Below are 27,673 nucleotides of genomic sequence, written 5' to 3' on the forward strand. Positions count from 1 at the left end.
GATGGTGTATGTTTACGAGTCTTTCTTTAGAAGATACTTGCATTCAAAGCAGTTAAATGTCATGGGACTGGAGAACAACCTGACATGACTCCAATAGCAGGTCACCAGGGTTAGAAAGAAGGAAGGGAGAGAAGAGAAAAGAATAATACATGTTGTGTGTTAGGCAAAGCAGCATTTAGCTCCCCCCAGCACTTACAGTATAGGAAGTACAAATACGCGAGCTTTGAATACAAAGATGGGAAAAATTCAAGTGTCACAGTTTAAATTACCAAAACCTACCCAAATCCAGCCCACGTAGGATGTCTGCTGCAGTAAATCAGGCAATGCTCATTTCCTTCATCTACTGCAAGTGAGTTATACTTAGCTCCGGCTCCTCAAGGGCCCGCAGCTTCCTCAGCTGATGCTTTGACCCATGTTTCCTTTTGATTTCCCCCAGGAACCTACTGCTTCTGCTTCACTCACGATAAGCTTTTACAGTCATATCTATTCACATCTCAACTCCACCAAAACCTGGACACTGGCATCTGGCAACACAGAAACCATGCTTCACCCTGACAAGATCACACCAACTGCAAGTGTCAAATATTTAATCAGATAATGAAAACAGATTTATCTCAGGCAGAAGTTAAAGCGGGCACAGAACTTGGCTCTGCCACCACTGCAGAGGGAACCTGGCTGTGAGTGCCAGGATACAGGCTGCTCCACATCTTGGCAATTCTGAATGGGTACATAGAAGAAAAATACATTTTAGGGGAAACTATGCTAAGGTAGCAGCAGCCAGACTTGATGAATTCTATTTTCCTAAAGAAAAACAGAGGGGATTTCTCCACTTGGCTACGCTGAAGTCATGACTCAGCTCATGTATCCAGATATAGAATCATAGAATAGTTAGGGTTGGAAAGAACCTTAAGATCACCCAGTTCCAACCCCCCTGCCATGGGCAGGGACACCTGACACTAAATCATATCACCCAAGGCCTCGTCCAACCTGGTCTTGAACACTGCCAGGGATGGAGCATTCACAACCTCCCTGGGCAACTCATTCCAGTGCCTCACCACCCTAACAGGAAAGAATTTCCTTCTTATATCCAATCTAAACTTCCCCTGTTCAAGTTTTAACCCGTTACCCCTTGTCCTATCACTACAGTCTCTAATGAAGAGTCACTCTCCAGTATCCTTAGAGGCCCCCTTCAGATATGCTCAGACACATCCTAGCCTGGATTTAAGGCAACATCAACCTTGAGCCATGAGATTTCAGAGAGAGCTGTCAGAGCTTGGGACATTATCAGCGTTAGAGCACAGCCTGATTCTGCAGTGAAAAATACCACAAATAATAGGAACATCACACAAGAAATAGAGAGATACTTGTTTTCTTTTCTAGTTTAAAAGAACCTATACTATTTATCAGCTAATATTTTCACAGTATCAAATAAGAACATTAAAACAAAGCCTTAAAGTTAGAAAATCCAGCATTCTTTCTGCAGAGCAACAGCAGAATTTAAAACCAAAGGAGAACTGAAGTCAGACTGAAGCCACCTGTAGACGCCTCTTGTGTTTTCAACCCAGAAGAACTTTATGATTAATTCTTCTAATGGCTAACTGGCATTTTACAAAACACCATTAGAAATACCATGGGATGAATGCATGGCATGGGGGTTGGAACTGGATGATCTTTAAGGTACCTTCCAACCCAAGCCATTCCGTGAATGTAAGTACCAAGGGAAAAAAATAGAATAGGAAAAATCTATCATTACCACAAGAAGAGCTGAACATCCACCCAAAGTCCAAATTTGCATTTTTCAAACTAGTAATTACAGTGGCTACAACCACACTGGATTAGGTTTTGGTCAGACCAGATTACTCATGACTTAAAATTTTCAGATCTGTTAATAGCGCTAACAGAAGTTGCTGCTTATTACTGTAAGGAACTGAGCTCACACCTAAATGTTTTCAGGAGGATGCTAAAGTTGGAGCACAACAGAATTAAGGCTGAGAAAGTTGGGGCTGTTCAGCCTGGAGAAGAGAATGCTGCGTGGAGACCTCATAGCAGCCTTCCAGTATCTGAAGGGGGCCTGTAAGGATGCTGGGGAGGGACCCTTCATTAGGGACTGTAGTGATAGGACAAGGGGTAACGGGTTAAAACTTAAACAGGGGAAGTTTAGGTTGGATATAAGGAGGAAATTCTTTCCTGTTAGGGTGGTGAGGCACTGGAATGAGTTGCCCAGGGAAGTTGTGAATGCTCCATCCCTGGTGGTGTTCAAGGCCAGGTTGGACAAGGCCTTGGGTGATATGATTTAGCATTAGGTGCCCCTGCCCATGGCAGGGGGGTTGGAACTAGATGATCTTAAGGTCCTTTCCAACCCTAATGATTCTATGATTCACCCATTATTAGGAACTTGAGGTTGGGCTGGAGCAATTTCACTCCTTCTGGAGAGTGATAATACGGCAATTAGAATATTGTAGAGGACAGGAGAAAATCCTGGCAAATTCAGTGCAGTGAAATGGTGTCCTGCGTTCAGCAGTAGCAGTCATTTTTCTCCTTCCTAGTAGCTGGTGCAGTGCTGTGTTTTTGATTTTAGCCTGAGAACAATGCTGATAACACTGATGTTTTCAGTTGTTGCTAAGCATTGCTTACCCTGATCAAGGACTTTTCAGTCTCATGCTCTGCCAGTGAGGAGGAACATGGGAAGTCAGGAGGAAGCAGAGACAGGACACCTGACACAAACTAGTCAAAGGGGTACTTGGAGCAGTAGGCTGACCTTCTTCCCTGTGATGGTTACTACTGACTGAGAAACCCTAACAATGAAAGCAGTAGTACAGAACCGGTTCTACCACTGATCATGAACTGGTATTAAAAAATCAAGAATGAAGATGGCAACTGAACCCTGTGTTGCTTGTGCCTCCTGGGGTAGTGAGTTAAACTTCACAGCCTAGAAGCAATAAACTGCCTATGGCAAATAACAGAGTTCAGATGCCTCCATAATTTGCTCAGAACAGCTCTCTGTACAACAACCAGAATGGCAACAAACCCAGCCCTTTTCCTTTACAAGGCTAAACCCATGGCAGGACCATTTCCCCATCTTGAAACACTTATCCTAGCAGAAAGAGAAAGAAAATGGGTAGTGGGTGACCTGAAGATTATCATTTACAGTTTTACGGGAACCTCAAGTAGTATTAAAACAGAACAACTATTCCCTTCTTGCTTGGAAGAGAGTGGTACTATTCCTTCTGTGGTTGTGGACTGTTTCAGTATTATCCAACTGCATAAATGAAACTAGTGTCAAAATTAAGTTTTAAATGGCTTGAGGTTTATAGGAATTAAAGAAGGAAAAATTAAATTTGAAACTCTGCTTGTTTACTAGCACTAATTAAATATGCCAGATTTCTGGGCAAGCTTCCTAGCCTGTGGCTACTACGTTACTGGCTTGTAAAACAGTCAACAAGTGCATGAGTACAAAGAACAAATACAATAACAGAGATTTCGTCTACAGTCCTGCCCTTAGTTTATAAAGAAAAAATGTATTGGAAACAATCTGTAACTCTGAAGACCTGTGCTAGCCCTCTAGACTGTATCAGGGCCAGGTCTACAATGGTTGCTTTTGCTGAGAGCAGTGAAAAAAAACTAAAGAAAAATCAGATACAGGTAAGCAGTATTAAGCACACCCAAAATGAACAGGAAGCCTTAAAAGACCAGTTTACCTCTACAAGTCCCATGCTTCTGGGCTCTGCTTTCAAAATGCTTTGCTATTAAAAATAAAAGGGAATTTTCGCACTTCCAACAGAAGTGGGTCTGATTATTCACACCATGGAAGCTACACTCCTCACAAACAGTAGATTTTATTACTATATGGGAATTCACTAGCAAATAGGTTTATTCTGAAGACATGGATTTTCACACTGAATGAAAGCAAGGGCTATATCCATAACTGTACAGCCCATTTAGACTCTAAACTTTTAAGACAGGCAGTATCTTTGTGTTCTACATTTTAAAGCAACCAGCACAATGAACTCATAGTCTATGAGGAAGCTCCAAACAACCAGGAAAGAACAAACTAAAGCTGACCTCAGATAAAAGGAGCCTCTGGAGGCTGCTGATCTCAGCACACAGGTGAAATGAAACAGAACAAAATGCAATGGTTCCTGCATTATCCCAACTTAGGCAGCGGTAGGAGGAGGAGGGACAGTAAGGTCCCATGGCCTAAATGCTGCTCTTTGCACATCCTTCTTTCAGGACAAGCTCCCCATTTACTTTCCATGGCTGAAGAAGCCATTTTTACAAAAGCAGCAAGCAACTCTTAATGAAGAAACACTTCAGGACAATTTGCTGCTTTGACAGCTTTAAAATGAATAGCCTTTCACAGCAACTCAACTTAATGTGTGCTCCCACTGTACAGTAGCCTTGCTCAGCTTTAAGGAAACCAGGAATTATGCTTCAATAAAAATTCAGCCACGCAAATATTCTGCTATAAAAAGAGGCATAAACATATAACTCTCCAACTTCCAGAATCACGTACATGAGGCAAAGGGAAACGATATAAAAATAACTAGGTTTTTGTTTACATCTCAGATTTACAAGAGCAATTCCAGAAACTAAGTTCTTCCACAGAGGCATTGATTTAATTAGCCTGCATAGCATGCTTTATTTGCATTCACATCTCTGACGTACACTGGTGAAAAAGAAACAAATACACAATGGATACACACTAAATCATTCCCCAAACTTTTATTCTGTGCCCAGGTGTCAGGAAGAACTCTCAAACATACTTTCATGGGCTCTTCCATGCAAATGATCCTTTTTTAACATATACAAACTCCGTATGTTTTCAATTAAAAATATGACTGGATCGATTGGATCATGTATTCTTGCAAACCAGCCAAAAATCAAATACAAACTGAAGCCCTGAAGGAATTTCTGGAAGTACAAACCATAGAGCACTACAGTTCTACTTCTGGCATGGAGAATCACCTCTCCTTCTGTAATGAAGCTGGAAGTGACAGCAGTACATAAAACCACACTGTCATTCAGCAGTGAAATAACTGCATTAATGAACAGTACTCAGAAATAAGAAAGGTAACTGGTGAAAATCTCAGCAAGTCAGAACACAATGATCAGGTAACAGCAGGGCACTTGCTTTTTGATAACTGATAATCTCATATGGGTTACAAAACTCCAATTTTAGATAGAATTTAAAAGCTGCCATCAGGCAGCCAAACTGGAAGTGGGGAGCAACAAACAAATGCAAGGATTAATGAAACATAAACATTGCTTTTCCTCCTTTATCCAGAGTACCATGGACCTGAGAAAGCCCAGACAACTAAAGTTCCTGCACCAGAACTGGCTCCTACCAAGTCCTTCTGGTATTTCCCCAGCATGCCCTGAACCCCACAGGACTGGCTTGCTCAGGAGCTGTGATGCGTGCCCAACTACACTGCTGCCAGCCCGGTTTGGCCCTGGCAGCACTTGTGTGTTAGCTCAGGTGCACTGCTAGGAGTTGTGCCATACTCATGCCAGCATTTGTAAAGCCAGCTCATGTGCATGGAAGCAATCACCTATCTACGAATGTGATCATGTACACTCAGGAATATTGGCTTGTTAATGCAAAAGAAAACATTTTTCACTCTATGTCCAGTGCTTTTGTATCAAGAACTGGAGAATCAGTACATAGAAAAGAAATGAGAGACAGAGGAGTGATAAGAATAACAGCACATAACAATGTAACACACAATAAACTACACAATAATGCATTTAATACTACTGGGGTCCGACATGCAGAAATGCAAGTGCTGAAACAGAAAATCTAGGTTTAAATATGATCTGCAGCTGATGCTGTATGCAGTGCTACATCAGCTCCTTCCTGCAGGTCATTTTAACACATACCGTTCTCATTCTAAATGTAGGAAATCCAACAGTTAATACCCTGTAGTCAGAGCAGCATTTTACATTTACACTACCAATGTAAACATTCATGAGTTATACCCCCATGAGACAGGAAAGTAATACTGCATTTGTTTTAAAACGTGAAGAAAGCATGAGACACAAACATCAAGCGGACTTCCCAAGGCCCCACAGCCAAGCAGAGAAGTGAGATCTCTTTGTACATTAATTACAAAACACTCTTACTGCAAACAGGTGAGGCACATCAACTCATGTGTTAATTTTTACCCTTTCTAGCAGCAGATCACCTGTAGGACAACAGAACTCTTCCTCTGTAAACACAAAGGTTGCTTAAAGGTTTTCCACAACATTTCTGTTTTTTTCCAAAGACAAGAATAAATTACTGAGAAGTAAGGTCAGAACTTTTCTGCAAACCCTTTAAGTCAACAGTTGTCCAGAATATGAAAAGTCATTCTTTTACCCTGGTGTAAGTTTATTCTTGTTACATATAAAAGCCTAGAATCTACATAGCATCCCTAATATTACAACCCCTTCTTTTCAGTTGACAAACATCAAAGGCATAGCAAAAAAAAAAGCCAAAGCCTACCTTTTTGTTTCTTTCAGATGGCTTACTTCATATTATAACGTAAATCCTGCATTCTAGAGCTACACTATCATGTGGTACATTGAAACAAACACACGCAAGCGACATAGTCCTTAAATCTGAAATACGTACTATTTTCTGAAAGGGTAAGGTGTAGAAAAACATACCAGCAGCCACTTATTTGTCTGACTGGTCTGTTCCCTCAATAGCCAGAGGCTACTTTTAACTGCACTGACTTAGCAAAGGAATCCAAATTGTATAAATCAATGTCTCAATTAACATTTTGTTTAGGAAGAGTTACGGAAAAGAAACAGAATGTAATCATTTGCTAGCACAGTGGCTCCAGAGGTCTGGGAGCGAGTGCAAGAAGAATGGAGTTGAATGTGGGAAGGGTCCATTATTCTTTCAATAGCGTCTGGTACTGCAAAGTATGTGCTTGCATACTTTCCTACTGGAAAAGCTTAAGCCTTCAGTAGCTCCTTGGTCTGGGAAAATGGCAGGCACCCAAATGCTAACCCAGGGATCTACGAAGGAGATCTACCTGAAGAACAATATTTTTCAAGTGGCTTTAGAAGTGAAAAACAGCCATAAAGAGAAGTCTCATTCCCAGGGGATTTTATTCCTTCTGTCTGGCTGCTGTTCGTCAGGTGCCGTTCCCCGCACACATCCCCAGCACATTCGAATGCAAGAATGGAGAGGGGGCCTCTCTGAAAATAATCACACTTGCTGAAAGACCTGCCCTGCATAAATATCTCTAACAACAGTACAAACAGAAATCAGACTTCTTGCCCGATACTTTAGTTGAAATTTATGGCACCGCTGGCAATGATTCTGTTATTACTGTTCTACCTGGCTACGGCTCAAAGTCACAGAAGTGGGAATTTCAGAGGTATTTTCAGAAATTATGTAGATCATCTGGGGGGGGAAAAACCCAACCTAGTTCAAAAATGCTGTACCAATGCATTAGTGAACAAAGCTATATATTTAATATATATGTATACATGTACAAACACATACCATAGGGATGGGATGGGGAAGTTAGGGACACACACGGCCTCTAAAATGGTATTTAATGCTACACCCTGGGAATAATAAAGCAAAGGGAGGAAAAAAAAGAAATCAAAGGGAATACTGAAAGACAGTCTCTTCTGCTATTGCAAATATCACCAGCTGCTAGAGGATTTATATGCAGAAAAACTAGAAGTTGAGCTTTAACTCATATTTCCCTTGCTTTCTTACTGGTTTGCTTCCAACCCTCAGACTTAATTAAAGTCTATCAGCCAAATTTTTTCTGTTCCTAGACCCTAAATTATTCCCTTTTTAAATGTCTCTCTATTGACCGACCCAGAGTTTTCAAGATGTTGCACTTCCACTAACCTGAATGATGAATACGCCCCCACATGGGTTTTTAAAAGGTTAAAGGATTTCAAGATGATCAGCCCAATACCAACAGCTATTGCTGCAGGTATGCAGGTACATGTAAGTTATACTCAGAATGACTGATAGTGCAAGATACAACATTCTGCACTGACAGTTCACATATCAAGGTGTAATAGCCACTTCCTATTAATTCCTCAAAGAGTATATTGCATGCAGTGACTGGGGAATGAGAGAGTATATAGGAAAATACCCAAGACGTGGCTAAGAAGTTTTACTGCTTGTAAAAAGAATCTCTATCTAATCTTCTCTAGTGGGGAAATGGTGCAGTAAATCTGATGAAAAAGGAAGGATTTAAAGCCAGGGAAAACTAGGATTTCTCAAAGCAGAAACATAGAGGACATGCTGCCCTTAGGAATAGATCTCTGTTATTTAATCGATGTACTGGAAGAACTCCCGGGAAGCATGTCTTAGCACGAGAAAGGAAAGTTTGCTATGCTCTTCATTTCCTGTGTAATTCCAGAAACTGCCAGCACAATGCTGGTTGGGGAGAGCCACACTATGGCTATTCAAGGGGGAATTCAGCATTGTATTCTGAATGAATGGAAACATTCTGAAAGATATATATTTGCTGCGAGTGAAGCAGAATGCAAACCCAGTAAGGATCACAGGCCCACATATACCTTCAACCAGCTAATTATATATTCTGACTCTTTCTGTTATGATTTTCACAGTACTCTCAGCAGTGCTAAACATCAGAGCAAATCATCCAGGTTTGAGCTCGCAGTAGCCATGAAGCCAGTGTAATAAATCACCACTAAAAATATTATGCAACTACAGTTCAACTGATACCAAGTATAGGTAATTTTAATGGAGATGCGATCACTTTTATGTATCCCTGCAAGTTACTGATTTGGGATCTCAATGACTGGATGAAGGAAAGGCTCTTCAAAGTCTGGGTTTCTTAGAATAAGCTAGATGAATGGTTCCTTGCAAAAATCCCAAGGGTATATCCCTCCATCTCACTGCAGAAATCTTCTGTGAAGCATGACAGTTTAAGGGATTAAAAAAACCTTAAATAACATAGAACAGCAAGGGAACCACAAGCTTTGGCTGGGCTCACAAGTCAGGACCTCAGCCCCAAGCAGAATCAGACCTTTTAACTGAAGAGGAACAGTCACATGCCTCATTTCACCCTTACTTTGCTTTAAACTAGACCGTTTCCTCCCCCTGCCATATTCCACATTGGCTGATAAATTCCCCAACGGCGGGTGTTAACTAACTCCGCATTCCAGTCTGCTCTGCGTCATGGAGTTCCACATCCCACTGATGAGGAACACATGGTGGACATGTGGTAGGGGAGAGCCTGACAGCGCTTGCACAAGCAGGGATAACTCCTCTGACCTTTGGCTTTTTTCCTCTCTGTACCATCCCAACTGCACAATAAGGAGTCTGTGCCCTGTACTAGTCATTCTGGGATCACTGGACACAACCTGAAACTCGAAGACTTCAGCAGGCAGCTATACTGAGCACACGCCAGGGCTCAAAACATACATGAAGAGCAAATAACTGATCATTCTGTGTCTCTCCCCTAACCAGCCGATTCAGAGGAACTCTTAGACCATACAGGTTACATCTGGATCAACTGGGGTAAATATGTCACAAAAATCAACCGGTGATGGCCATGTTTCCCATCAATTCTGAAATAAGCTAACTCACAGCATTGCTAAAAAATACACAGTGGCAACTGCATTAAAGTATTAAGACATCTTTCTAAACCAAACTGACCATTTGTCATCTTTTCAAGACCCAAGTCTGGCTTAAAGTAACAATGAGATTTGACTTCAGTGGTGTCCAACTTGATGACTCATCCGGAGCACTACATTCACCAAGTCACATGGACTCGAGGGTGGCCAAGCAATACAGTCATCCCTTCCTCCTTCGAAACCTCTAAAAAGTAAAACCAAATCACAGGCTAAGTGCTGGTCTGAGACCACAGCAGACAGACAGACAGATGAGTAATGATAATACGTTTACTGATGATTAGAAACCAAATGCTTGAGCCTCACACTCTCTGCTTTTAGTCTTACGCATATCGTAACTCTGGCAAGAATCTTGCAGAAAAATTAAATCTGTTACCAATAAGTCTTTCTATAGCTACAGTCATTAGAAATTCCTACTAATATTTCAGATTCTAAGATTCATGACCTCTTACCTGTACAAGCTGTCAAGACATGGCATGACCTCTCTTTTAGAAAGAGGACCTGGATATGCTACACATTCCTTTTAACCTCCCACACTGAATGACTAAAATAACACAGCATCAGGAATACACAATAAAATCCAATGGAAGCAACAGCATTAAAATCAGTAATAGCAGTATGTGCTTTAAAATATAAAGTCAGTGTCTCACTAACTGCTTTGACAGGATGTTCATGTTTATTGTACAAGCATAACCTATAAAAGCACCAAATTAAAATGTTTTCCTTAGATGTGATCCTTGAGGTCCCCTCCAACCTGGCGTTCTATGATTTGGCTACATTCATTTTAGAAACGGTAACTGGTTTCATCCATTTCTGAAGCTGAAGGCTACACTCATCCCCAGCAGAGCAAGCTGAGCAAAGTTTAAATGCATAATAAAAGGGGCAAACTTTCTGAGAAAAATCAATGCCTTTTAGTTACAGCAGCTACCTGTAGTGAACTGGGAAACTTCTAAACAGGCAGGCAAGGCCTCCAAGGGCATCTTCAGAACATCTGCTCCCAACTGATGGCTCAAACAACGACTCACAGGCCAATGTCTTTTTCTAAAACCCTCTTTTGTAAAGAAATATGATTAAAGCTACACCAACATTTTTAAAGTGTTATAGTCTGAGAAGTTAGTGTGTAAAAATCACACCCTCTTATTCAATCGACCTAGTTCCCCTGTTTTGATTCAGTCAGATCCGCTTTACTGGCTAAAATGACTTTTTACAACTTTCTAAATTCCTACTAGTACTGTGAAACCAATTCAGTTCTGGGAAGCGGAACCAGATTCTTTTCTGGTTGTGCATCTGCAAAAGGATTATTACCTAAATCAACACATACAATTTCTGTTTGTGTGGCAGAGGAGCCAAAAAGAACCTGACTGGATGAACAGTCAGAACAATTTATTTTTATTTATGAAAAGAGCAGATCTGGACTAACAGGAAAGACATGAAGATCTACACATCACTCTCTCGAAGTCACATTTTATAGCAAGAGAGATTATATCCAACATCTTTCCACAGTATTCCTCATAATATCACTTGAATGCAAAGGAAACTTGGTAACAGAAGTTTGCTAACAGCAAAACCCACTGATTTTTCCAACAGGGGAATGCCACCCAAGCTAATATATGTGTATTCATCCTGTAGACAGCTGAGCCCAGCAAATAGTTTTTGCTCCCTGGTCTGCCCTGAGTTGCTCCGCAGGATTTTCCTATTGAATTGGATTATTGCATCGCTTCCTTCCCTGCCAGTGGCACTGCTTGTGGGGGACCACTCCCAATTGTGCAAACTAAAAAGAACCAAATTATCAAAGTCCTGTTGTTTAATCTATTAAAAGTAATGCAACTAATTTTGAGACACATGGCTTATGAAGAACTTGCTCATACATGCAGCTGGGGCAAGCTAGAGTTGGTGGCCCCCTTCACCAGTACAGCTGGGGATCTGGAAGAGGACATCTGCCCATGCATGATCTACTTCAGGATGCTTTTACAGTGGAGTATCTGCCTATACCTGTGTTATTCTCAAGTCTTCTTGTGGAAGTAGATTTTAAAAGAAAGAGAACCACCATAGGAGTGGCAGAGCATTTCAGAGATGCCAGTTTCCCAAGGAGGGCAGTTCCAGAGAACAGAAACACTAAGGAAGTTGCAGTGTGTTTATACATGATCCAGTTACTTAAAACAAATTATCAGCAGAAAAAAAAAAAGGGCAATATCCCAAGGCAACAGAAAGGAAATCAAGTGTATCAAAGCTGTTCCTGAACTCCCATTACCTACCCACTTGGCAACGCTGACTTTTAAAATTATACTACACTATTCATTTTTACTCTCATGATGCAAGGAGAGAAGGAAGAAAAAACTCCCCCACTTTACCCCCCCTCTTTTTATTAAAATATCTTAAAAACAGATCTGTATTGTTACTTCAAGGTTACTAATGTTAGTCCTGTATATATTTATAGATGAGGTATTCCTTTCTGTCTGAAGCACATGAGGTAATAAGTAGCTGGAATTGTCACGGTGATTTATTAACATATTCTCTAGGAGAAGCCCTGCACCTGCGTCTGTGCAGACCGAACACCCACGAAGGCTGAACTCACCCTTACACAGCCCACAAGATCTTAAAAGGAAATGCTCCAAATTTAGACCTGCTCCAACAGGTGTCTTTTACTGTCTCACTTTGCATGACCATAAATATCAGAGGTGGAGCAAAAAGCTCCCTGTCCATTGTCACCATGCTTTGAAAACAAATACCTTTGCCCCCTCCAAAGGCAAAGACGGCAGCTATGGAATTCTCATCATTTCCTCACTCCTTCATCCTGTCAAGGTCCAAGTCAGAGAGATGTCACTGGCAAAACCAGGCTCCAGGGATGAGCACGTAACTTTATTTTTTTCTCTTCAAAGGGCCCCAAGCTGGCGCTGAAACTTCCCCAAACTGTATTTCTTTCATTCTGGTGTCTCATCTTGCAGCTATTTGCCAAAGTGAATGACACACACAGGCTGTTCATGGCTTTTTTATAAGCTCTCATTACCCAAACAGGGAACCATTTCCTTGAAAATGCTTTCGCCAGCAGCATTAGTCTCTCTAGGCACCACCAATAAATTTGTCTCCTGGCCCATCATGATGCACACCAAAACGTGCTTGGATGGATGTACTTGATACTGGTTTGCACTTGTTTACTGGAGGGAGGACGCTACCTGTGGGACTTGTCATCAGGGTGATTAACAGCACAGGAGAAAAAAAAAGGATAATCTTAACAGCTGAATGGGAAGCTTTGCCAGATTTGCTTTGGCAAGCAAAGGAGCAAAATGAGGCTCTTTTCTGTGTGTGGTGTAACATGGAGAGACATTCTCCAAACCAAAATGGCTATCCATGACTCACAAACCCCCAAACCAAATCAAAACAACAAATCTGGAAAAGAACTCCTAAACAAACTGAGAAAAAGAATAACAGGTTACACCAGGAACTTGGAAATCCTATTAAAATGTTTCAGTCTGTAACACTTTTGTTACTACAAAAATGCCCGAGTCAAGAGCAAATAAATATTTAATACTCAACAGGTACTCAGAAGAATGTGTGTTTTCCCTTGTCCCTCTCTACCAGCTGCTCTTTTATGGCAGGAAAGTGAAGAGCGTGAAATCCAATGATAGGAAGATGGCAAAGGTCAGGAAAAAGGTTTTTCTTCAAGGATTTAAATTGGCGTACTACAGCTTTGGCTGTTTTGTCAACATAACTTCCCTCCTGTGAGGAGGGGAAGCCAAAGGTCCTTTGAAACATTTCTGTATGGGATCTAGATTTTTACCAGCTTTAAAGATTCCTAGCTTTAAAGAAAAGACCATCCTCCCTCTTCCTATTCCTTTCACCACTCCCTGCCTGTCCCTCCTTTCACCCCCGTCTTTAAAAAGGGAGAGAAAAAAAGAAAAAAAGGAAAACAGAAAAAGCATCTGAAGAGCAAAACAAGCACCAAAGGAGTTCTAGAGTTCATGTAACAAGACCACTATAGCCCTTCAAAAGGACCATTAAAAGCAAAATGAGCAAAAGCAACACCCTCAAGATGCCTATTGTATTTTAGAGAGGAACATATGAGTGTACTGGAAATTCTCCCATTCCGCCACAAAGTCTGTTATTTCATCAAAACAAAGTCCAGAGATCAAGAAAGGACCAACATGGTAGCTGAAAGTCAGTCACTTCAAGTGATCCATGAAGAAAACGAGACTGGGCTTGCTCTTCTTTTTACCTCCCCTTGCTTTACTATCTTGTATTAAAATAAAGAAAAAAAGACTTCAAAGATTGTTTCAAGCGTCGCTTTTGTTTCTCACATGAGAAAGCCAGGGCTTGAGCAGGTCTAGACAACACAGTGGTTAAAACATCATCAGCTGCCAACACTTTGTCTTCCTAGAGCTCCCACAGTTGTTGCTATGCTGAACTCCCGCATTTGAAAATATTTGACAACTTCCATGTACTGTTTTGCTTCCCTCAGAGCTTCTCCAACATGGCAGCAGTGAAACAGAGAGCACAAATCCAATGCAGGCAGTTTCAGATGGCAGAGGCTCACCCACATGGATACTGTCCCAGTGCTTCTGCAGGATGCTTCAAAGCGTCTTTTTCTTATTTTTTTTCCCCTTCTTTTTAACACTTAGCAGATCTTCTGTCTTTGTGCTTCTAGACTATCCTATCATCCGTGGGCTTTTCCTGGAGGGTATCTAACACTTTACATTAGCTTTCATAGCTGTGCATATGGAAATGTAAGAAAAACAGGGAGACATACAGATTTTTATCCCATCTGTATACCTCCAACACCACATTTACCAAATCCCAAACAGTTACGCTCAAGAAGATCTGCTGAAGACAACATAACTGAACAGGTGTTCCTGAAGACAAAGTTTGGCCTGCAAGATAAAGCCTGATTAATTTAGCTATACAGTAACAGGAATGAGAATCCTCTGGTTAGATGAACCTGTAAAATCAGAGGTCAACTAAGATCACACATGTTTCAGCAATTTCTAAGTCGTTATGCCACAGCCACCCACTAGTGACAAGAGAAAGCCACAGCCCATCACTACAGTAGATGAAATATTCCTCCCTAGCACAAAATAGATTAGTGTTTGTTTGCTCAAAAATATAGAATGCAATGGTACTGAATTTCCTACGCCAGACAGATCAGCTGCTGTCTATGTACACGAGGCTTGTCTGCAGCTTGGTCCCTGCCATGTCCAAGGAAAACCCAGGAGACAGCCAGTGGAAACATGCAGTTAACAGGGCTCACTCTTGACCACCTTCCTTCTAGAGCAATCCTTAAACTCGGGCAGAAGAGGAGTCACCTTTCCATGGGCACACAGCACCTCCTTCACATCTGGTAATGGGATGTTCAAGGAAAGATTACTCCTAGCTGTGGCCTACAGCACACGCCAGAGGCATTTTCACAGAAGAGATTTATCTGAGAGCAGGCCCCAGATGTCCGTATCCTTGACTTACAAAGTCCACATGGATGAATTTCTCAGGTCTCAGATGGCTGCCCCACAGGTGTCTAATCTCCCAGTGAAGGTCTGACTATCAGCCTGAGACAGACTACAAAGGCTGGCTTTTCAAGGAGCCAGCAGATCTTCCACAGAACATCAGACACGTGTCTGAGAAAGCTAAAATCACTGTACAGAAGAGCATAAAGAGCAACAAGCCATCTTTTCTTCTGCTACTAATGGATAGGAATTATGCTGTGCAGGAAGCTCAGCTAGTGCAGCATATTTAATGGATTCATCCAAGTCCCCAGTGCAGTTTAATGGTGGATATAACATGGATCCCCTAATGAATCTTTTTGGGCCTGGAAAGACAGCTGAGGTTTTGTGCCTCATATGCAGAAGAGTGTCATGAAATCCTGAAAGCCTCTCTGAGATACTCTGTAAATCCATACAGATGTAAATCTACAGATTCTCATTGGAACTCAGGCAATGAGAATAGCTTTTAATTTATGGACATAGGTGTACTGCTTCTGAATCTCTATATCTAAACTGTACTTGAACTATGGCAATACTGGCTTCATTTCAAGGAGAATTAACTTTTCACCCATTTCTTTTCTTTCCTTGTAATTCTTCACAATAAAGGCATGACACAAGCCCATCAACTGGTTATACTGACATAATGAATAATAAAATACTGCTCCCTGAATATTGCAAAGGCTTTTTCCTCTTCCCTTCTCATCCTATTTTGTCTTTAACCATCACACCTAGTCCATTGTTATGTACCCCAATCCCAAATTCAGTTTCTATTACAAGGACTCATAAGCTTACTTCTGAAGGATGGATCTTTTAATGACAAGTTCTTCATCCAAGTCAGCTTCATTAGCCATGAAGAGCAATCTTTTTCCTGTGTCATCCACTCCAATGAAGTCGCGCTGCTCCACTGAAGTAGAAAATCAAACACAACCATTACATAGCCCTGTCTTCAAGCAGGCTGGAAAGACAAATGGGACCACCAACCACCCCAAAATATGAAAAGACTAACCCAGCAAATCAATGAATTAGCAAAAGTTATCCACAATATTTATTAACTTATTTCCAGCCAGGGTAGCAGATATGTATCATGACATCCAAAACACCGGCCCTGCAAGCTTTATGCATCCCTTTTATGAAGATGCCAACTACAGGTCCTGACATGCAATGCTCCATCTTGAGCTATGCTTTCCTCCTCTTTTAAAGAAATTAATAAAAAAAACCCTGCTACGTGAATTTACACAACAAACCCAAGGCAAGCAGAGTTCTTAAAAACCCAGCTGCTTCTTCCTCATCATAAATCACTCCACATTAGAATTAGGTGGTCTGGAAAAGATTGTGATTTCAGTTAAGACATAACTACTTTGCAACTGATCTCCTATTTCAGATAAATACCGACAGCAATAGAAATCCTAAATCACATACACAAACACACATAAAAGTCTAGATTCTAAGACTCCTACTACTGATGTTTCTGGGTGGATTAACACGGTTTAAGTACCCACTTATAAAACTGCCAACCAAGAGAATACCTAACAAACAGTCACATAAAGTTATTGTGGCAATTCCCACCTCCTGCAATTGGACTATGCATCAACAGTGACTTTGGTTTATTGACATGTACAGCTTTTGTTTTTGAACAGTCTTCCACAACATCTGAATACAGCAGTGGCTGTATTGCACTCTGTAGTGTGAGCCATAACTCTGGTGGCAACCATACGCTGATCTTCACAGGAACACATGGCTCTACAAGATGCCATGGTACAGTTCTAACAAAAAAACCTCCTCTCTCCCACTAAATACTATTGTTTTGGGCCAAACTGGCAGATACTCAGTCTCTCAAGTTCTAAACTTTCAACAACATTGGAATAACAGCATGCTCTATAAATAGTTAAATCCCCAAGATGAACCCCATCCTTTATTTTACTTTTACTTGTTCCTTCAGTTACCATAGCAATAAACAGTATCAAAATACAATCAAATCTATGCAGCTGTTGAAAGTTCTCCTATTGGCAGTCTTTGATCCAAGTGATCAAGCATACCCTTCCCAGAAATCACATCCCTTCTCAGCAAATAATAATATAGCCAAGTACAAACATAGGCCTGAACATGTAACACTCTGACAAGTACAACTAGGATAAAGCTCTCTTGCTCTAAAAAAACAGAAATAAGTCTTGAAAGCAGCGCTGATTCTCACACTTGAGAAGGGAGACAAAGTCTGAGAGTAGGGGCCAATCAACCATCACCACTGCCACCTAAGTGGGGTCTCCTGACAGGCTAGAAACACAACCAAGTTCTGTTCACGGCTGCCCATCTCCTGACTATTCATACAGTAACACAACATCCTACACTGTTATAGGGAAGCTCTATGCAATAAGAACAAGGGAGAAGGAAATCCTGATGAAAACAGGACCAGGTACATGACTGCCACCAAACCGGTTTCTCTTGCTTATGTGGATAGGTAAGATACAGACAGTAAAACCACGTGAGTGTGCTATATTTTTTTTTTGCAGTGGATGCCAGGTCAGTTTTTTCCCAGTACACTGGCAACAAATTGCATTCCTTCTGTAAGTTAGAAAAGACAAAACTTATTACTAAAATCCACTACCCAGAGATACAAGTGTGCTGTTTCAAATCACACTGGCATTACTTAGTGAGGAAAAAAGTAAATGGAAGAATGAATAAATAACTAGTTTACAAAATCCCTCCAAGGAAACTATAAGAAAAATCCTAAAGCTGCACTGATGGTAACTAAAAAATCGTTTAAAGCATAAAAATGGAATGCGGGATGCGTTTCGCCTCCTCAAAACAGATAAATAAGGATTTGACACAGCTATTACAATTTATTAGTTACCTTAGAAATTACATCCCCAACAATTTTTAAGGGTTCTAATGACCTAAAGAAATCATGACATCACAAGAGAACGGAAGCTGAGCAAATCAGTGATGAGAAATAATTTTCAGTCAGATTTTCTAAAATGCTGTCCTGGGTTCAGCAGTAGCAGTCATTTTTCTCCTCCTTGGTAGCTGGTGCAGTGCAGTGTTTTGACTTTCAGCTTGGGAACAGAGCTGATAGTGATGTTTAGGTTTGGCCAAGGACTTTGTGAGCCTCATGCTCTGCCAGGGAGGAGGGGAAGCCAGGAGGAAGCAGAGACAGGACACCTGACCCAAACTGACCAAAGAGGTATTCCATACCACAGCACGTCATGCCCGGGATGTAACTGGGAGTTAGCCGGAAGGGCTGGGAGACTGGAGGGTTGGAGGAGGTATCGGTCGGAGCTTGGTCGGGCTGGGGGGGGCGAGTTATCGGTCGGCTGGTGGTGAGATGATGTATTCTAAAGGGGGGGAAGTGAGCGAACGAGTTACCTGACTGGGTTTAAACCACGGCAGTTCTTTTTGGCGCCCAACGTGGGGCACGAAGGGTTGAGATAACGACAGATCTGACCAGATTAATAGTCACTCGTCACAATGCTGATTTATTGGCTCTCAGAGTTGTTCTTGTTGATCTCACAGCTTCAGAATGTTGTAACTTACGTAGAGCCGGTATTTGCTGTGATAGTGTTTATCAAGTATGGGGCCTGGGCTAAGGTTCTTGTCTCACTGTGCTTTATGGCAATGGCTTGTAATACGGGCGGGCTCCAGCAGCAGGGCGGGACGGACGTGGCCGTGGACTTGTACCTGGCCGTCCGGCTGCTCTTCACCGTCCTGGCCCTCGCCCTACTCTCCATCTTCGTGAGGCTGCGGGGAGCTGAGGGGGAGCGGCCCCGGGAGCCGGCGGCAGCCGAAGCGGCCCGGGAGAGCGGCCCCGGGGACCAAGCGGCGGCGGGAGCGGGCCCAAAGGCCGCGAGGGGACGGCTGCCGGTGGAGGAGGTCGGGGCGGTCGAGGAGCAGAAAGAAGGGGCTGCCGAGCAGCGGGAGAAGGCGGCGGAGGAGCCGAGCCCCGCGGAAGAGCCGAGCCCCGCGGAAGAGCCGAGCCCCGCGGAGGAGCCCAGCCCCGCGGCAGAGCCCAGCCCCGCGACGGCCGAGAGCATTTCCCGGAAGCCGCCCGCCGAGCGCCAGGAGGATGCAGGAGACCACGCAGCATTTCCCAGCAAGGCAGAGGAGGAAGAGCTGGACTCAGGAAAAGAGAAGCTGGTGGTGGGAGAGCCGGCAAGCACAGCGGCTACACCAGCCCCAATGATAAGTACAGCAGCATCGTTTGAGAGTTCTGGAGGTTTTGAATGGCCTTTGAGTATCCTTGGGACCTGCCTGCTGATTGTGATGGGGATCAGCATGTTGGCACACACGCAGACTGTGTGCTACCCACAACCATTTTGTCTGATCTCAAAAGTTAAGCAGAGTCAGGTTTGGGTCTTGTCTGGGGTTAGACGAGGATATGGGGGGACCAAGAGATTTTCCCCAAGGCTGGACAGTCATGAGTGGCAGGGTGTGTGGGACAGTATGGGCAAGTATCTAGTCCACTGGGCCCCTCCAGTGCTTTGGAAGCGTCGGAGATGGAAGGCAGCTGTATGGAGTCCCCAGCAACAAGCTGCAGAAACTGCTTAAGGGGACAGTGAATTATTTTAAGCCTGGTGGGCCCATGGCACTTCAGGCCATCAGAGCAGAGATGCCACACAGAGATGGACTCATGATCGAGGGGTGGACTTAGCAATGGACACTATTGCCCAGATTATTCACGAGTGTGAACACTGCACACAGTCTCTCCTGCTCTGGAAGACTGTTACAAGAGATGGAGCCTGACATGGACCAGATGGACACAGCAGCTTTATAGGGACTGGTCCATGCACTAAGATAAGAGTATATTGAAAATGTGGGATCTGAGCATGACGTGAATGGTATGGAATAAGGGGTGGATAATGTCCTGGGTTCAGCAGTAGCAGTCATTTTTCTCCTCCTTGGTAGCTGGTGCAGTGCAGTGTTTTGACTTTCAGCTTGGGAACAGAGCTGATAGTGATGTTTAGGTTTGGCCAAGGACTTTGTGAGCCTCATGCTCTGCCAGGGAGGAGGGGAAGCCAGGAGGAAGCAGAGACAGGACACCTGACCCAAACTGACCAAAGAGGTATTCCATACCACAGCACGTCATGCCCGGGATGTAACTGGGAGTTAGCCGGAAGGGCTGGGAGACTGGAGGGTTGGAGGAGGTATCGGTCGGAGCTTGGTCGGGCTGGGGGGGGCGAGTTATCGGTCGGCTGGTGGTGAGATGATGTATTCTAAAGGGGGGGAAGTGAGCGAACGAGTTACCTGACTGGGTTTAAACCACGGCAAATGCTTTTTAATCAAACATAATTAATTGACACTTGGGAAAAAGACACCTTTGTTAAAGATTCACTATTCCCACCCTTTCAATTAAAGGGAGAAAATTCACACGATGCAGCCTGCAAGACCACCAAGAGGTCTTCTGGCAAACACAGGGAATACCAGTGATGACATGCCTGCTGCTTTCAAGACAAGAAAAACAAGCAGGAAAGACTCGTCATCCCTATCTTTTCTGCTTTTCTTTATACATCAGAAAGGTTCAGACACCCTCTTCCACTCAGTCCCTTGCAGGTCATCTTTAAGCACATGGCTCCATTCTGGGTGTCCAAATTCCTGACACTCTCTGTTTATTTGGGTTACTACCATTCACTAGCAGCCTACTTTTTCTCTTTTTTTACTTATTTTATTGCCATTCCTCTTATTGATCAATTAAAAGAGCCAATGAGATGATTTTTGTCAATGTATGAGCCCCTAAATATAAAAACCAATTAACTTCACTCTGTAGTTTGCACCTGAGGTGTGTCAAACGTTTCAGGAAAGCATCAGCATGAATTTATAGCTGCTTAACACTGCAATCCATGCTCATTTTAAAACTATTCCTTACAATAAAGTTTTTGAATGTTCAATAATATCCCCAAAGCAACAACTTTGTATCAGATTCCACAAAATGTCTTGTTGCTCCTTCTCAAAAATGAGTGAATTTGTAGGAACAGTGAAACAATCAAGCAACAAATATATTGAGTGACTTGTCAGGACTAGGGATCTATTTTCTAATATCAACACTTGAGTAGAACAGAGCAAGCACATAGAAGCATGTATGTGCCACGATTTACAACTAATAGTACCACATGCTATTAAAAGCTGCCTAACATGTTCCATATTAATATCTTGTCTTCAGCTGCTTATAAGCTTCATCAAATTTTAACTGTTTGGGATGAAATTTCCAACACCAGGTGCCTGCCTTAGGAGGAACGCTTGGAAAACTTCAGCAAAAACAGTTCAGCTGCTTCTAAGGTTAAAGAAAAAAACCCCAACATGTTTAGCCTAAGCTTAAATGCTTAGGTGGCCTGTCTCTTGAAAAGCTGTGCTATTCCAGTTCTTCATCTAAGGTCTTCTGTACCATCAGGTGGTACAAGCAAAGCACACAAGCCACGAGGCTCCACGGCCATGCTGTGATGACTGCTCCAGGGGAAAGAGCTTGATCTGTTGTGCCTTTGCAACTTGTTTTTACAAGAAAATTAAACTCATAAGCTCAAAAGGATAAAAGGAAAAAAAGCATAAAAACAAGGACTCTGCAAGATGGGCTGGGAGAGAGAGAAAGTAGTCTCTGAGAACTGCTGGAAATTGGGGATGTTCATGAAAAGACCCCAGAGAAAGGAATGAGAAAAGAAGAAAAAAGGTGACTGCGGACAGATAAATGAAGCAGGTTGAGATGAGAAGCAAGAAGTGGAATAGGGATGGGAATGGTAGTGAAGGAAGAGTGTAACATATGAGAAAGAGAGGCTGGACTCCTAACAAGGATCCTTGAAGGAGACAACTAAGCAAAGAGAACAAGAATGGAGGCTGGTGGTGACAAGAAGCCAGCATGGGAAAAGATACAAAGATGAGCTAGGATTATGTTGACAGCAACAGAATGCATTCAGTCAAGTAGGAACAAAAGGCAGGAGGGTCTGGTGCTCCCTAAAATGTACCACCCCTCACCAGGACCTGGAGAACCACCTAAAATTCCTGTCTCAGCACTCCCGTACTTTTAGCAAATGATTGGAAAAGGTCTAGTAGGGTTCATGTCTCATCTGAGGCAGCTCATAGAAAACAACTTACTAGTGCTTTCCATGATAGCTTGAGTAGTTTTGAGTGTGAAATCTTAGTATCAAGCCTCACAGAAAAACACTGGCGGTGTCAAAACACTTCAAGAGAATGGAATTGTAATGCTTTCAAGTTTGGTCTTCTGCAGATCTGAGAAATCATACACAAATTTTAAAAAGTCATGGAGTAAGAGTTATGCTACGAAGTCAAGCACACAGACATGAAAAACAAGAAAATTAAGAATGCATGTGCAACCTGATGTGTTTATATTTTCAAAGAGTCTTCATGTGATATTGTTTAACCTCACAGACCTCCTTGCCCCCAGCTTGTGTGCTCAAAGCTCATGTATTGGGCAGCTCTATGATATTTAACCACAGACCCATTAGTTTATAACTCATGAATGCTCAACTCTGTGTCTGCAGTAGTGCTCTTGACAAGGTTTTACGTGCCACTAGCACTTAGATTGTCTGTTCAAAACCAAGGAGGTTTAGAGCTGTTTGAGAGTTCGTCCTAAAAGCTTTCAGCTCTACTAACCTTACACTTTGCTCCAGAAAAATCTCCTAATGCAGAGTCTAAGCAGCTTTCTTTTAAAAACACACTTCCTCCACTTTCAGACACACACATAGTCCAACAGTTGGCTTGCATTTCATTCCTCTCTCAAACAGTTTGAAGCTTCACTTTCTTATTTGTATTACTGTAATGCGTCTGAGCTTTAATCATAGACCAGGACCCACTAAGCTGGCAATAATCAAGCCTCAGCAATTTAACAGATATCATTAAAATAAAATGAGAGGTATGGTATGGGAACAACTGTATGGTGTTTAGTACTTTTAGCATAAGTAAAACAGGGATAATAGCCCTGCCCTGCCTTACAGCAGTGTTGTGAGAATAGATACATTAAAGATTACAAGGCACTAACTAAGATATTATGGTAAAAGGGACAAGATAAGCATCTAAGCAAGACCTTGAATCAGTGGGAGTTTTGCCTAGCAAAAGGCTCCTGTATGTGATCTCAGAAGAGTAATTCAGTAGATACCATGAGATGAGAGATTTCTAGAAGTATTTGTTACCCAGCTAATACTGGTTCCTACAGTCAGTGGTAAATTCCCACTCATAATCTGGCTGATACTTAGTGCTCTTGAAAAACCTAACGGTTCTGATGCTCATATGTAACAAAAATCTAGGGTTTGATCCAAAACTCACTGAAGTCATCTGGAGCTTTTCCCTTAACTCTTGTGAGCTTTGGATCACAGCCTGCAAGATTACAAGAGTCTAATACTTAATTCTAAAATAGAAAAACCCAAGTCACACCCCTACCAGGGAATCTGAGGAAAAATAGAGTATCTGTAACTTTTTTATTTCTTTCACTCTGAGATTAATAACTAAACATATGTACAAATGGTATCTCTAGAATGTATTAATAAATAAAGGTATTCCTATCTACATACCTGGCTTTTTTTTCCCTTTCTGTCCTGGTACCACTTCTGTGGGTTCATGAGTTTTCTTCATCAGCATGGAGAGAGTAGCATCATGAGTCCGAAAGAGATCCACAACTTTATATAAATCAACATCTGTGATCAAATCGCAGCTCAACACCAAGACATCAGTCTGTCAAAGAAGAAAAGCAAAACAAAACAAACTATTTAGACATACAAGTGACCGCATACGGATTAGCATTTGAGGACACAACAACGAATATACCCATGGCTGGTTTTAGATTTTTCTTTAAAATACACAGGGTCTGCCATACTTTGCCACAAATAGTTACTGGTTTTTACCAGTTCACTTGAGTCCTGCTGTTACTGAATTAGTTAGTTGGTTAATGCTTATCCAGCTCTGGACCATAAAGAATATGTGACCATCTAAACTGCTGTCATCGGCTCCTAAAGGAAGGAGCCAGGACACAGAAGCCATGGCTTTCAAGACTGCCACAAAATTCTACAGTATTTACAGCAGCTACTTTTAGTTACATAATGATGTAGAAAAGAAATCTTTCTGAAGGAATCTTTTTTAGCTGAGTTCGCATCTGGCTACAAACCACTGGAAAAGATATTTAAACTATGTTATTTTATCTGGAGGAAAAAAAGCAAAGACTATCTAGGATGTAATTGCACTGCCATGGTGGCCTCAGTCTAGAAATACATTTCCTAAAACCAGCAATACCCCATATAAAAAAAATAAAGAGGAAGTTAGGTCCTATTTAATAACAGGCTTGTATTTAATTTTCATCTCAAAGGATTCCAAAGTACCTCATGAAGTATTTAAGAGAACTGCTGCCTATATCACAGAAACATTGCCACATATTGAGCGAGACACAGCAGCTTCATTAACCAAGCACACTACAACATACTCCGATTAAAAACACTTACCTAGGAACAATTTTCTGTATTTCAAGTGGGTTGTGGAACGTACTGCCAAAAATCTACTAGTTGAGCAATTATCTTCATTTAAACTAATCCTAACATAATATTTGTGCAGCATGGCCTACAGAAAAGTAGCAAGCTTCCACTTTATTTTTTGTTAATGATCAACCTTCTAAGCACGTCTCTAGAAGATTGTGTTTCCTTCTTGACATCTACTATTCTCACTTTCTGTGCTACCATTTACTATGGCAAACCTCCCTCAGAGTGTGACACGGCTTCCTACTTTTGTCTTTTAAACAGATACTATTTGATAAGAAGGGCACTAAAAGTAGTTGGTAAAACCAGAGTTAACTCATAGAGGATCAGTAATTCTACTTTTATTTGTGAAAATTATCTTGGTTTAAAGGATATTAATTCAGCATTGACCTTTATGAGAGGTTTATTATGGAAACGTCTGCATTACAGACTTCATCTAATACTAGGAGATTCCACATTGTAGGCAAGGAACTGATGTCTGGTATTTACATTATTTGACAGGTTCTCCTTCAAATACTGGGCAGTTTCATGTGTTTACCAATAAGTCATTGGAATTCACCCTGTCACAAACTGTTAGAGCTGCTGATTTGGCATGCTGTGCAAAAGGTCAAGCTCTGAGGATTTTACACATTCAAAACCTGACTTGTAGCGCCCTTTCTAGCATACTTTCAATATGTGTATTTTATATTATGGGTTTACCCAGGAGAAGTGCTTTAATTATCCCTTCTCTAAAACAACATGCACACACACTGGAAAAAAAAAAACCCAACACAACAACCCACAGCACTGAAGCAAGCTGCCCAGCACTCTGGAGCAGCCCTGCTCCAACATTCCAATGTGTACAAAGAAAGGAAGAAAAAATACAGCTTGGTAAGGAAGTAAATCTCCCGCTTCATAACTGTAAATAGTGAAGAAACACCTATTAAATATCCTGGAAATTCCTGACAAATTTTCAGATCTTCTGTTCCTATGAAAGCACAAATGAGTTACAATATTTGCAGAAAGACCAAAAGGTCTCCATGACCCATATAAAGTGACCTGTACTTTTCAAACTCAGTTTGTAGAAGGAAGAGATCGCTGGTTTCAAATCTAAATGCATTCACTCCAGTGGTAAAATAACAATAAAAAGAGACAGACACACCAATGGACTTATCTTAACGAACAAGTATTTGGAATTGTAAAACAAACCTTGTAATTATTTCACATTTTACTAAATGCCTTAATCTGTCACTAGAGCGAAAACCCAACAAGCATTTCATAGTTGTGGACAGGCTCCGGGTTTTTTTCTCCTCACTATAGGACAAGCTTTTTGCAAAAACTGAATGCAAGACCCCTGAGGAGCATACGGGAACAGAACCACCAAATGTCTGGTTGCCATCTGTTCTACCCATTTACTCTCCCAATATGTAAATAAACGTCAGTGAGCGCAGGGACCAGTGAAACACACAGTTGCTCTGTAAAGCCCACATTTCTGCCTCTCCTCCTGATGAGCAGAGCAGTGGCCTCAGAAGCACGCTGAGAATACACCATGAAAGGCTCTTTTGGGACTCGACAGCCTCCCCTTTGAAACACCACCCCCCTCATAAATAAAGCCCTCACTGTCTAATGGATGCACTTTTTTTCCAGTGTACAACTCCTGAACGAATAAACTAATGGCTGAAGGAAAAAATAAACTATTCTAGAACCCTAGCAGAAGTGTGTGTTTTTCTTTACGTTTTTAGGGTGGGTGTAGAAGAAAGAAAATAAATGGTAGAGCTTGTGGGTTTTTTACATATATATATATGCCAAATAAATACAGTGCACCTTTCCCAGTGAGCCACTGATACAAAGAAGTACATATTTACTACACGCACTCATGTGCTAACAAGGGGTATGTGAACATACTTGACTTCATGAATTATGCAAACACCTAAGTACACACACATAGATTTCTTAATGAAATACATGTAACTATGATTACATCAACCCCAAACTATTATACAGCAGATGATAAGAATCAACATGAACTGATTAAAAAAACCCAGCAAGCACACACCCCAAGCAGAACCACTGCAAAGGAAGAAAATGCATGCCCAGATGCACTCTCATTTACCATTACAACCATGGGAAGGACAAGGCAAGGGTCTTAACTCAAGGAGGACCAGCCAATGGATGGGGCATGAAACAAATGCTTGGAATTTCTGGCATTCTCTTGCTCTGCCAAACGTGATAGGGTATTTTGTTTATTACTTTTACGACACAGAGGAGCCCTTGTCACAGACCCTATAGAGCTCTACCACAGAAACTGCTCTACAAGAAAGGGCGAAAGCACCATGAAGCATAATAAAAGAGAACAGCAAATTACTTTGAGTTGGGGAACACAAGCAAATGCTGCCGTGCTACACAGGTACAGGGACAGCAGCTGGCACTTGCTGGCAGCACACCTCACATTTTTTATGAGCTTCACAAGAGCCACAGAAAAGACGAAGAGAATGTGATGCTCCTTGAAAGAGTCATCTGGGCCTGAGCAACCCCACTGAACCTCAGATCTGCAGTTCATGCACTCAAGTTCAGCCTTTAGACTCGGCTGCTGATCAGTGGAGAAAGGTCCTGCAGAGATCATCCCACTTACAATCTGAGTTTCGAGGAGATGTTTCTTTGTCCTTACTGCCCATGGATGAAGCCTTAGGTTCCCAATCTAGCCATTGCTGAACAGTTACGTTCAGTCAAAGTCAAGTTTGGAAACACAGCTCTTAAGGCTTCAAAATCTCCACTCTCCCTTTTTAACACTGACTAACAGCATTTTACCATCAAATGTTTCCAAACTGCGACCTGCTCATATATTATCAGATAAGTTACATACTCAATCTGGATAAATACAACACTAACAGAAAACATCAAGAATTTTATACAAAATAGAGAGGAGAGGAAAGAAAAAAAAACAACTGTAAATAAAAAGCACTCAAACCCAACATGTCAACAATTATATTAAATCCAGCACAATATGGAAAATCTACACAAAAACAAGACCAAAAAGCAGAATGTTTCAAGAACTCAGTTCAAGACAACTGATTTAAAAATAGAAAACATGTTTTCAATGGAACTAATTCATACCACAGATCAAAAGATGGATGCAATTATATGCTGTAATAT

The 27,673-nt window shown here is 41.7% G+C and overlaps 1 protein-coding gene across 1 annotated transcript in view; it reads right to left on the minus strand.

Annotated features, from left to right (window-relative positions):
- Nucleotides 1-27,673, minus strand: part of EIF2B3 (eukaryotic translation initiation factor 2B subunit gamma) — a 103,012-nt gene that overhangs the window by 57,137 nt on the left and 18,202 nt on the right. Inside the window, exons 4-5 of the mRNA XM_062622947.1 lie at nt 23,591-23,750; nt 15,879-15,990 (exon numbers count right to left, since the gene is read on the minus strand). Of these exons, the coding sequence (XP_062478931.1) occupies nt 15,879-15,990; nt 23,591-23,750 (272 nt within the window). The remainder of the gene's footprint in view (nt 1-15,878; nt 15,991-23,590; nt 23,751-27,673) is intronic.

The sequence above is a fragment of the Pezoporus occidentalis genome, unplaced genomic scaffold, assembly GCF_034315485.1.
Source record: "Pezoporus occidentalis ecotype Australia unplaced genomic scaffold, CSIRO_AGI_Poc_V1 ctg25, whole genome shotgun sequence".
Lineage (NCBI taxonomy): Eukaryota > Metazoa > Chordata > Aves > Psittaciformes > Psittacidae > Pezoporus > Pezoporus occidentalis.